The sequence below is a fragment of the Miniopterus natalensis genome, chromosome 6 (genome assembly GCF_054644295.1).
Source record: "Miniopterus natalensis isolate mMinNat1 chromosome 6, mMinNat1.hap1, whole genome shotgun sequence".
Taxonomy (NCBI): Eukaryota; Metazoa; Chordata; class Mammalia; order Chiroptera; family Miniopteridae; genus Miniopterus; species Miniopterus natalensis.
This window is the reverse complement of record NC_142086.1, coordinates 37,151,057-37,164,314: the sequence shown is the minus strand read 5'-3', so window position 1 is coordinate 37,164,314 and position 13,258 is coordinate 37,151,057. Positions and strand designations below refer to the sequence as shown.

The following is a 13,258-nucleotide window of genomic DNA, read 5'->3' as shown; positions in this document are numbered from 1 at the left end:
TATCTCATTGTGGATTTGATTTGCATTTCCCTGATGATTAATGATGTCCAGCATCTTTTCATGTATCTGTTGGCCATCTGTATGTCTTCTTTGGAAAAATGTCTATTCAGATCCTCTGCCCATTTTTTAATCGTATTATTATTATTTTTTTGCTATTGAGTTGTATGAGTTCTTTGTGTATTTTGGGTATTAATCGCTTATCAGATATATGATTTGTAAATATTTTCTCCCATTTAGTAGGTAGCCTTTTCATTTTGTTGATGATTTCCTTTGCCATGTAGAAGCTTTTCAGTTTGATATAGTCCTACTTATTTATTTTTGTTTTTGGAATCAGATCCAAAGAAATCATCACCAAGACCAATGTCAAGGAGCTTAACACCTATGTTTTCTTCTAGGAGTTTATGGTTTCAGGCATTACATTCAAGTCTTTAATCTATTTTGAATTAATTTTTGTGTATAGTATATAGTAGTTTACTTTCATTCTTTTGCATGTGGCTGTTTAGTTTTCCCAACACCATTTACTGAAGAGACTGTCCTTTCCCCATTGTATATTCCTGGTTCCTTTTTGTAAATTAACTGACCATTATGTGTAGGCTTATTTCTAGTCTCCTTATTCCGTTCTGTTGATCTTTGTGTCTGTTTTTATGCCAATACCATGCTGTTTTGATTACTACAGCTTTGTAATATACAGTAGTTTAAAGTCAGGGAGCATGATGCCTCCAGCTTTGTTTTTCTTTCTCACGACTGCTTTGACTATTCAGGGTCTTTTTGGTTCCATATAAATTTAGTATTGTTTGTCCTATTTCTGTGAAAAATACCACTGGAATATCTTTTATTTTGCTTTTTATTTCCCAGACTAAATGTTTGATCTTTTAGTTTGTACTTCTGATGACAACATGCAACCACCTTGACCTTTTTTCATGATTTTTAAAAAAGTACCATCACCATTATTATCTTTATTATTTATCTGTTGTACTTTCTCCATCATCCACATCCATTCATCCGTGTGTCCACATCGAAATGACCACATGGTTCCTCAGGATATATGGACTTTTATGGATACACTATGACTTTTATGGATATTAGGTATGGTGTATACCTGTATATAAAACAGTTGAACTCATTTTTCCTGCATTGCTAGTTCCCTTCTTGATAAAGTACAGCATTTTGGACTTTTTGACCAAACCCACCTGCTTGAGAATAGCCCATATGATTCTTGGGTTATAAATGGAGTTATACATATATAGTTTAAAAGAAGAGATACAAGTTAGATAGTCCACACACTAACTACGACACGAACTCATATGCAACATTTCTGTCAACTCATGATTTTCTCTGTTATTACAATTAGGTCTCATTTTCTTGGAATTTCAGTACACAGAAAACCACAGAAGCTATTATACTATGCCTACTTACATATTTCTTTCTTACAGTTTGTAACAATAGTGTGATCCCAGCATCAATATTTAGGAGCCTTTCACCATTCACCCTTCACTCAGCTGGGACAGAGTTCAGACATGAAGGCTAGCACTTAACTTTTGCCCACAGGCTTAAAGGCCAAACCTCTCTGGATTACATGTCTATTCATATTTCCACCTTTCTCCTATCAAGATCATATAGGAAGAGAAAGAAATAAAATCTGATTTATTTTACAATAATTATTCTGTGAATAGGCCAAACTCCATCTACAAGGATGAACTGGGATTTGGATATGATAGTAAAAGCAAGGATTATATATAACACTACTTTCAGAATTGGGTTTTGAAAACCCCAATAGAGTATAGCCTACCAATTTCCTGTATGTGGTCACTGTGGTATAGTGAACACTGACGTTCTTGAAAGTCAGCAGGCGCCTGTGTCTCAATTCTTAGATGTAAGTGCTGTGTGGCTTCTATAGTACCTGGGTCACCTATGGTGAGTAGTACAGGGGCAGCAGTCATTCCAGGGTTATAGAGCAGAGAATGCTGGCATATCTGAAAAAGGGAATTTCTGCCATGGCTGGTGTGGCTCAGTTGGTTGGAGTCATCCCGTATACCAAAAGGTGGCAGGCTGAATTCCATGTCAGGGCACATACCCAGGTTGCAGGTTTCATCCCTGGTGGGTGCACATGTGGGAGGCAACTGATCCATGTTTCTCTCTCTCTCTAAAATCAATTTAAAAAAAAAGAAAAAAGAAAAAAAAAGAAGGGACTTCCTCTAAAAAAGTACTAGGGAATCTGATATTCTGGGTAGTTGGCCTGACCCCTGCCATTTACTGACTGACCTTTGGCAAGGAAGGAAACTAACATTTATTATACTGTGTGTACTAGATTACAATACATTTTATTTAATCCTTCTAACAATCACATTTTTACTAGTGAGAAAAGACTCAGAAAATGAAATAAATTGCTTTAAAATCTATAGCTAAGAAGTAGAGGAATCATGCAAAACCATGGCCTTACACTAAGGCTTATACTCTTTCTATTATAGCCAATACCTCTCTGAACTCACTTCACTTGTCTGACTTGTAACCATGAAATAGGAATGCTTACTATTTCACAGATCAATTAAGGGCTTTGAATGATCTAGTGACACAACCTTCCCCAAGACGATCAGTTTTCAGATAGTTCTATTAGTTCTTAATGTCGAGCCACAATCTTACTTGATTAGGCTGGTGACACAGAGCTCATAGCAGTGTGGGACTACTGCTTGATCATTCCTTTGTTTTCAACACAATAATTCTATTAATGTAGCTCAAGAAAACATGGTCAGTTTTTCTGCAGCCCCATTATACGTTAATTCAAACTCAGCTTCCAGTCAATTACATTTTTTTCCAATATATGCTGCTATTAGGCATAATTTGCCCATCTTATGTTTGTGTTGCCTTTTTAGCTGAAGTATCACTTCCTTATTATTAAATAGTTAAAAAACACACACAGTTATCTTTCTATTACAATGCTCAGGGCTCTTAGAAGAATTAGGGTTTCAATCCTGTCCCTAGGAGTTTCACTGTATATATGGAACACAGACAAGTGAACAGGATAAATACTCAAAGGTAAGTAAAGGGAGAAGAGAATTTTGTAGGAATGAATGAAGAGGAATTTTGTCAGGCATGTTCATAATTACAAACAATTTACATGTGATTTGCACTGGTAGGACGTAGAATGACTGCTTAGAGGACAGTTTCATATATAACTGCTACTTGGTTTCATTATTTTCTTATAACAACTCCCATAGTGTCTTTCACAAAGAAATTAGAGTAAGAAAATCACAGAGGAGTGTTACTCTATCTCTGCAACAATACAGGTTACTTACTGTGTCCACAGTATACACTGAAAGTACAAACTCATGTTTCATTGCTAAACCACACCTAGTATCTCAAAAATTGCCAGCTCATGAAATAAACATTCCGTCTGCTACCATTACTTAATTTTAATTTATATGAAGAATTTCTTCTTTACATATGGTCCTTTTAAAGGAATATTTTTTATCTCTCATAGCCTGATTGAGTTTTCTTCCATATAGTTAAGTTGTTTTTCTTTGGAACTGAGAAAGGGATAGTAGTATCTTTATTGTGGCGGTTGTTTAGCTGATTCTAAAAAGTAAAAAGTTTTCACTTCTGCTGTGGTATAGGGTTGAGCCAGGCTGAGGAAGAAAGAGAATGAAAAAACCTACAAGGAAGATACAGCAAAATTTGCAGAAGGAAGAAAGAATAGAGGGAAGAAAAAATTAAAAGTACTTTTGGGTTGTACTAATAAATCATGGCTAAGTGCACAGTCTTCCAAACTTCACTAATTTTAAATGATATGACAGTTTAAGACACACTGATTTGCACTTGATCTTAGCCAAAAGGCCGAGATATGATAAGAAACACTGACGTAACACAGTGTAACAAAGTTGTTAGTATATAAAGCTGCGAAAACAATTCAACTCTTACCTTACAGGAAACAACTGAGGAAAACATCCTTGGGTTTTAGTGTCAACAAACTTCTGGATCTGAAGCACTTGTTTTAAAAGATGACCCTTGGAAGGCTTGTCAATTTTTGTTAATACCATCTGCAAGAACACAAATATTTAAGCATTAGAAATAAAGTATTTTAAAATATACAGTTTGACACATTTTAGCTATAAATTTTCAATAACTAGGTTACCTGTGCAAGTTTCTTAATCTCTTGGTACTTGTTTTCTCTTCTATAAAATAAAAGCAATGTACACTAAAGGAGTTACTGTGAAGATTAAACGAGTTAATGTACACAATGTATAAAGCATACACTCTGTGTTTGCTGTTTAATGGTGCTTTAACTACAAAGGACTATACTGCCTTGAATTTAAAACCAGTGGAAAGGACCCTGGAGCCATATTTGCTACTCCCATAAACCAAAGGTTTCATATGATCACTATATATCCGTGGTCAAAGACATTTAAGTGAGTATAGTATTATTAGGTTGATTCATATAAAACTGCCAACTTATAATGATTTTTGACCTACAAAATGGTTCCATCTTACATGAAATAATTTAAATGAAAAATTAGAAATCAGGCTATTTGTAGGTTGTATCCACTATTCCAAGTTATATATAGTTATATTCCAAGTAAGCCTAGAATTTACTAGGCTTACTAGTAAATAATTACACTGAATAATTTACTTATTCAAAGACGATTACATATTAGAGGGAAGGCCAAGGCATGGCTGATAGTAAAATCAATTAAAAAGTAAAACCTTGATCTATCAGATTTTCCTGGGGAATTTCTATAAAATTAAATTTCCTGACTCACCATTTACACTTTTCAGTTATAAAAAATATAAATGGCAGAGGGAGTAAGTAGCAAAAAGTGTGTGGTTTCTAATGACCTGTGAATCCCACCAAATGGGAGTCTTTCCTCATAAAGGCAAATGCTGATATTTAAAAGGAAATATAATTCCTCTATTACAAACTCTTTTCAAAAAAGAAAGTAACATTTCTTTAAAGTTAAAACTGAAGAAAATATATGATTTCATAAACTGGTACCTAAGATACCAAATCAGGAATACTATCACTTAAAAAAAACCCCAAACCAGTTTGGTATTATTTAGGCATTTTTACTGTGTAGACTACGTTTATCATTCCTTCTGCTCCTCATAACTGTAGGTTATCACTAATATTCCACAGGGCTTTGCAAACCCCAAGAACTCCGTAACTACAACAATACAAAAAAGTTTCTGACTTGTAACATGATTTGATTTGCATTAAACTCCACTGTTACATTTTAGTGGTTTTCTGGCTTTTTTTAAAAACCAAATTATAGTCAATGGGTTCTTTACTTCTCCTTAGAAAGGAACTTTAAGAGTGCTATTTTATTTGGAAAACTCACAAAGCAAAATAAATGTGGATACCAACCTACTAATCTGTATTCTATTCTAAAGCAAACAACAAAAACAACACTGGTAAGATATTCCTAGAAGAAATTTTGTTTTCTTTAAGAATACAGTATAAAAATCCTACTTGTATGTGCTGGAGCCTGCCACGTTCTTGTAGTGGTTCTTAAATTCCAAATTAGCTTAGTAAATTTTCAGTTGCAGTTTTATTTACATACTGATAAGTACTATCTGCCAAACTACTATTAAAGAGCTACTAACTTGTTTTAGACAAATGTTCACATTGCCATTAAAAAAGCCCATCACAATAAAAAGCAGCTAGGAGCACTAAATAAACAGCTTTAAAAAACTTTACTTTGACCATAATTGTGAAAAATTAAAGCTGAGAAAAGGAAAAGAGAATAAAAATAGCACAGAACTTATTTTATTAATGGCTAACAATCGAAAAGATAACTCAAAAGGTACTCCCTTATCGCATGAAGAGGCAAGACCCACTTATTCATTAAAGGACACACACACACACAACAGAACTGGTATATCTAACTGCAACCATGATTCAAAAGAAATACTTACCACATAAGGTAATGCAAACTCTTCACACATTTCTATGGCAATATTGTCTGCTTTTTGAATTCCGACAACACTATCCACTAACAAAAATGTTCTCATCAAACTATAAGAATGTAGAAATAAAGATTAATGACAATATAAAATACACCCCCCCACCCTCACTATGCTAATAAATTTTCCTTTGACTAATTTTCAATCCAAAATTTAAAAATTTCTTTAGGCAAAAGGAATTCTCAGTTTACCAGAAAGTCCATCCTACAGTCCAAGAGTTAACTAAATTCACTAAATATTAATTTATTTCAGTAGCATGTACTGAACATGACTCTATACTTAGAACTGGATACAAAGGTGAATGAGCCCCTTCCTCTAACAGTCTGAAATCTAGTGAGAGAAAGAGACATGAACCCAATTAACTATGTTATCATAAAAATGTCTAAATTTTGAAATATTATTTTAAGACTAACAGATAACACAAAACAGACACATTTTATTTTGTATTTTCTTGTGTAAGTATCTCATGTTAGTTTCTATGTAAAGCTACAACAAGCAAGATACTTGTTAACACATTTTTATACTTCAAAAGTTAAACATAAATTTTCCTATATATGTGCAAAGCTTGTAACATACAACTGCCACTTGCCTCCTCAGGGAGATCAAAAAAGGTAACATTTACAGAGGATTTGACTTCAGAAATACTTTAAGAATGATTAGAATTTACAGAAGTTTATTTATAAATGCCACATTAACCAACAATGTTCATTTTCAAAATTAGCCATCTAAGAGTTTGGTAAAAAAAATTAGTAAACTCTGCTAAAGTATTACTTGTAGTCTCAATTTAGAAAAACACTTAAATTTAAGATTAAGCTAACCTACAGGAAAGAAACAAAGCAAGCAGTAACTACCAAGGTCCTAAATATTGTGCTACAGAATATTACAAGAATAAAATGGGCTTTCTAAAAGAAGTTTGATAAAACTACAGTGGTTATCATGTGTAGAATGCTCTATTAATGAAAATATGCTTTGGGGTTCAATGTATAACTATTATAAAAAATGTTTTTCCTTACTTCTTTCGTTCTTTTAGATAGGTCTCTACCATATCAACAAAATCTTCAGGTGCTCTATAGCCATAACCTGGCATGTCCACCAATGTAAAATATTTTCCAACTTTGAAAAAATTCATTTTCTTTGTGTGTCCCTGATAAAAGTAAATGGAAAAAATGAAAACTTTCTTAAAATATCCACCATTATATATTTCATCTCAAAATGTTTTCTATTCAATCATATTTATTAACATGTATAAGTATTCTGTATATAACCCCAGCTATGCTGATAATTATACAGGAAAAGATAGAAATGACTGGAGATAAACTTAGATGATACTACTTTTCTCCAATTCATAATTTTAAGAGAATATGTATGACTTAAGAAGAATTTTAGATTCCATATTAGAAATATGTAGACAAAACTTTTTGCAGTCTTTCCTATTTCATTAGCTCTCTCTCAGTTAAAAAGTTAACCTGGTGTGACTACTAGTCAATATTCTCTGATGAGTAATATTTCTCTAAGGAGAAATGAATTATGTTATAGTAAGTTAAATTACACACTTACTTACTGTTAGTCATACAGTCATAAAACCTAGATGCAAAGCCTGATAGTTTATTATGCCTAGATTACTGCTTCCCTAAAATCAACATGTTTTGCATGTTTCATTAGATGGGTTTTAGTGCCTTCATTAAACCATTTTTTAAAAAGCATGTACAACACTACAAAATACCTGTGCAACTAAAATTCATGTACAGATGATAAGTGGTTTATGATAAGTGGTTCATAATTTTCTGTCACTATGGACATTTATTAATCCAAAAAGGAAAGATTAAGATAAATAATTTAAAAAGTCAATTGTTTGGAACTTAGAACAAATATTTTCACAGGAAAGGTGTTATAACTGGTACTTAGCTTCCTAGTCCACTGTCTGTCTATAGGAAAATGATTTTAGAATTACAGATGAGGAATGTCAGAAATACATTTCTTGCACTGTCCTCTCATAGCAGGAAGGGAAGCACCCTACCTAGAAGTGAGAATTTACCTGGGTTATTTGGTGAGGTAGGGCAGGAGGATTAATGAATGACAACAATCATCAGTGATAGAGCCAGGGAATCAACTTCATGAAGAATTGGGGAGCAAGAGAGGACTAGTGAAGCCTCCTGGAACAGTTCCAATGCAAGGAAAGGGGGCAGTTAGCATTGGGTTGGTGGGAATGTTTTGCTATGGATAGATAATAAGGTGAGGGGAACTGGGGGTAAGTACTGAAGAGAAGGTATCTTAGATATTGGTAGAGTCTGCATCATTGAGAAGGAAGTAGAGGAAATTAGAAAATGACAGAAAGCTACTACAGCACACTGGCTGGGATAATAAGCACATGATTCAGCCCAGGGTAGACTGGGTATATGTATGAGTTAGCAAGGTATAAAAGATTATAGGAGGAAAAAAGACACTTTACAACTGTTTCCTCTGAAATCAATGTAGAACTAAAATGATCATTCTCGGAAGCAAATATAGAATAACAGTAGAAATACTCTTTGGAAAAGACTTAGACCAAGGAAGATTTCCTCAAGATACTACTAAAATAAATCCAGCCCGGCCGGGCGTGGCTCACCGGTTGAGCATCAACCTAGGATCCAGGCGATTGGGGTTCGATTCCCGGTCAGGGCAAATGCCCGGGTTGCGGGCTCAATCAATGACTCTCTCATCATTGATGTTTCTCTCTCTCTCTCTCCTTTCCTCTCTCTGAAATCAATAAAGATATATTTAAAAATAAAATAAAATAAATCCAGAGGTATGTCCTTTTCTTCAAAGAAATACACAGGCATTGATGAAATAAATCTCTTACTTTACTACTTGTTTGAAAGAAATTACTTTTCTAGGAAGTTGGCAATTTATGATTTCTTGTACCTCCTAATATTTATTATTCATCTTAGTCAACTCAGAGACAGTTCAGACAGATTTTAAATTTCAACTTACCGGGGTTTTAGAGACTCTGACTTCAACCTCTGGAGCCAATGAAAACAAAGCCTTTATTAGAGAGGATTTCCCAACATTGCTTCTGCCTATAAAACATACCTTGTACAAGAAATAAAAAAATGAAAAAATGAAGGGGAGCTGGGTGAAAAAGGTGAAGGGATTAAGCAAAAAAAATACACTCACAGACAACAGTGTGGTGATTACCAGAGGGAAAAGGGGGGTGGGGGGAGTTAGAAGAGGGTAAAGGGGGATAAATGGTGACGGAAGGAGACTTGACTTTGGGTGGTGAACACACAATACAACATACAGATAATGTATTATAGAATTGTACACCTGAAAACTATATAATTTTATTAACCAATGTCGCCCCAATAAATTCAATAAAATTTTCTTTTTTAAAAAAGAAAAAAGAAGATAGAGTACTAGTTTAATATATATATACTTATTATATATAATGTATTAGCGGCAAAAACCTGTCAAACTATTCAGTCTTGCCTACCCAAAAAAAGTGGCTTATGCTTAGTCAAATCTCAAATTTTAACATACAGCTACTATCTACTCAATCATTTCAATGTTCCAGGTGCTATTCTAAGCATTTAACATATTTTTCTTATTTACATTTTATAATATCCCTATGAGATAGGTAATATTATTATCCTCCTTTGAGGTGATCAAATGAGGCAGAAATAAGTTAAATAACTGGCTCAAAATTATACAGCTAGAAAGTGAAGGAGTTGAAATTTGAACTCAAGACATCTATATCCAGAACCTGTGCTTTTAATTACACTATGCTATTCAAGAATATCTGCAACATTTATTAAGCATTCTATATTTACAAAGCTTTTTGAAGTCAGAACAGCATTTCCCCACAAACTTCCAGAGTACATTGTAATTTAGAGGTTATTCCTGTCTTTTGAGCTCTCTTTATCCAGCTAAGCTTTTCACCTTTAGTCCTCTATAGTTATTTCAGGGCACACATAAAGTAATTACTAAAATTCTGTGGCACACCAAAAAATACATTATATTTTTTGCTGATCTGACCCCAAAAAAGGTGTATATATATTTTTAAAATATGTCTTTATTGATTTCAGAGAGAGGAAGGGAGAGGGAGAGGAAGAGACAGAAACATCAATGATAAATCATTGATTGGCTGCCTCCTGCACGCCCCCTACTGGGGATTGAGCCCATAACCCTGGCATGTGCCCTGACCAGGAACAGAACCAAGATCTCCTGGATAGTAGGTCAATGCTCAACAGCTGAGCCACGCTGGCTGGTTGGTATAATTTTGATCATTCACAGTGTGGTTATTGTTGTGTTAGTGGTTGTCATTTTTTTATTTGAGAATCTTGCAGCATACCCACACTGGTCGATGCTCTAGTGTAGAAAGCAACAAAATATTCCTGATCGTTACTATTAATATACATGACTCTGCTTTTTAACATGGTATTGAAGGGGGTACAATACAAATCAGTGGTTCTAAGTGAAGGCAGTAGGGGTGTGTTTTGGAAATGTGTAAGGAAATTTCTGGTTATCAATATGATCAGGTGGCATTTAGTAGGCAGGGGTCAGGGATGCTATGTATTATGCAAAACTGGGGCCAGTTCTTCAAAATGAATTGATCTGAATCCTGCTTAAATTTCAAAATGCTCTGCCAGATTAAATACAATGATGATCTATAGATAATAAAACTAAATTTTAAAAAACAAATTACACAAAAAGTCCAGTAATTTAAAAGATTAAATTGAAAAGCAATGCTATCTCAAAATCATTAAATGACATATGTGCTCTTAAATTATAGCAGCTGTAAATATAGTAGAAGAAAATTTTCAGTGCAGTGGTGCAGCTACTACAAATAGAGCAGGTCCCTGATAACATCCTTTTGTTCAAAGTCATTTTGTTATAAAGTTGATGAGAAAAAAACAAATTCAATTCATGGCCAGGGCCACTATCTGTGTGGAGTTTGCATGTTCTCCCCATGTTTGTGTGGCTTTTCTCTGGGTACTTCCACATCCCAAAGATGTGCACATTAGGTGAACCTGGAAGTCTAAATTGTACCACTCTGAGTGTGGGTGTATGTGAGGGAGCCCTGCATGGCATTCTGTCCAGGGCTGGTTCCTGCCTTGTGCCGTTGTTACTGGGGAGATGATGAGGGAACCTCGGTTCTTGTCTTCTTGAGGAAAAGATTTCAATCAAGAAATTCTTGCTTTTTTTTGTAGAAAAGAAAGCAAGAATTTATTGGCTGCAGCAAAAATATACTTAGGACAGTGAAACAAAGAAGGTACATAGAAGTAACAGGAAAGCCTAAGTTGGGCTGTGTTGGCTCACTTTGAAGTCAGAGAGAGAAAAGGGAGCCTTGGAGACGGGTTCAGGGGGTAAGCCTGGGAAGAGCTGCCACTGTCCATTTCTCCCTGGGTCGAAAGTCTCTTTGGGTCCCTTAGATGGAAGAAGAGAGGAGACGGCACTGGCATGGTCTGGCGGGGCGGGAGCTAGGACATTCATTTCTAGGGGTTTTAAAGGATAGGCGTTTAGGGGAGAATCAATAGAATATTCTTCAAGCTTTATACTGATGTGCCAGAATGAGGTTTATTCTCTTAATTTGTCTGTTTTAATGTGTGGCTTGAAAATGGCACTAATTGGATTTCTGTTATCTGTCTCCAACAACAGGACAGTTTAAGCTATTTACCCTCTGGCTGGGGAGGAGAGGTGCAAACCATTTACCCTTAAGTGTCCTTGGTTTAGGGAAGATAGGATTTACTAGGTGGCTGCGAACTGCTGTTTAACTATGCTTCCCTATTCCACTTGTCCTGGAATTTCCCCAGCTTCTACTATACATAACACCCTGAGCTGCCAGGAGAGGCCCTGGCCGTTACCCTCAACTACAATAAACAGGTTAGAAAATAATTACCTTACTTGTTTTTATTAATCATTCTTAAACGTATGTATAGTTTACATTTACTTCAATGTTTAATAGTAGACATGTTTTGGGCCTTTAGATGTTATGTGATGTTTTTGGGACCAGAAATATGCCATAAGAACTTAACTCTTGTTTGTATCAATTAGCCTTTGGTAAAGCTGATTTCATTATACGTTATATCGCCTCAAGTCTCAGGTTCCAAGAAACTATTACTATGTAAGTGAGGGCTTACTGTACGTAAAGCGATCTGAGTGGGTTTTGTGTGTGTTTTTTACCAGACCTAGAACAAAATATTATTAAACTAAAGTACGTGCATAAAATGTACAATCATGGGATGTCAGTAAAGTTGTTTTAAAAAATCTACATTATTGCCATCTATGCATCTCTTTTTTTCCACAGGATAGGAAATTTACATTGGGTGAAAATTACATATTGATAAGGGCCACATCATTTGTGAAAATTATACTTTTCATATTCTTCACTTTGTTTTCCCTGCTTCAGTTAGGGAAACACTAAAAGGACACGTTTTTGAACACTTAGCTTCTTAGAGTCTTCTACACTCATTACCAAAATAATTAAAACTAGCTTTTCTTACTTACTTAAATAGCGATATGCTTCCACACAGAAAGTCTCTCTCGTTTTGTGACACCAGGTGACAGAAAAACTCCTCAGCTCTCACCTCGGGGCGGAGGAGGTCCGGGGCGTGGTCCAGACGCACCGCAGAACTGAGGTACTCGATACGGTTTCGGGCGGTGGCCGTGAAGAAGCTCTCGGCTCTCGCGACATCCTCCAGGCTCGGGTCGAAGATCCTCAGCTGAAGAAGGTCCGGCTCGGAGTCCGGCAGGAGATACCGCTGGAGTTCCTGCAGTGGGAACACGAGCTTCGTCAGTTGCGGTTTTGGCAGCTGTAGAACCTCAGAGAAGGCGTGGGGCTTGCTGTAAGCTCGGCTCAAGCGCCCCAGCGCTGCGGGCATCTCCAACAGCCTGCCCAAGCCTGGCAGCAGCATGGGCGCAGCCATGTTTCTCTCCCAGAAGCCCCGCAGCGGGACCTCATTCCCCCAGCGTCGGGCTGCGCGTGCTAAGCCTGCTGGGAATTGTAGTCTCGTTAGGTCTCGCCTTCCCTCCCTAGCCCGACGGTCTTTGCCTGCAGTGGGCCGGGGACAGGCCTTGCTGGGGGGGGGACACCCACTAGGTGCCTTCCACACTCTGGCCTTGATGACGGTATCTTTGACTTGTATGTCGCTGTGGGGAGGCTGTTGACCGATTTCCAGTAGTCAAGAGACACACCTGGCTGTGTGGCCCTTCCCTCTCAAGGGAAGGAAAACGTGTGAAGCTGTGGTGGGGTTCAGGCCCCTTTACTCTTCACAGTTTCTGGTTGTCTCCCGTATCTTTGACCTTGACATACACATCACTAGGGCTG

General features: G+C 36.2%; 1 protein-coding gene across 4 annotated transcripts in view; it reads right to left on the bottom strand.

Annotated features, from left to right (window-relative positions):
* GTPBP8 (GTP binding protein 8) overlaps window positions 1-12,857 on the bottom strand; it is a 93,154-nt gene extending 80,297 nt beyond the window's left edge. For 3 of the 4 annotated variants that reach the window (XM_016200216.2, XM_087818162.1, XM_016200218.2), the window contains exons 1-5: window positions 12,519-12,857; window positions 8,926-9,024; window positions 6,969-7,099; window positions 5,908-6,007; window positions 3,916-4,034 (exon numbers count right to left, since the gene is read on the bottom strand). In XM_016200216.2, coding sequence (XP_016055702.2) covers window positions 3,916-4,034; window positions 5,908-6,007; window positions 6,969-7,099; window positions 8,926-9,024; window positions 12,519-12,857 — 788 coding nt within the window. Of the gene's footprint in view, window positions 1-3,915; window positions 4,035-4,129; window positions 4,170-5,907; window positions 6,008-6,968; window positions 7,100-8,925; window positions 9,025-12,518 lie in introns of those variants that run through there. The other variant, XM_087818161.1, reaches the window with a different exon arrangement.
* Between the last annotated feature and the right edge of the window lie 401 nt (window positions 12,858-13,258).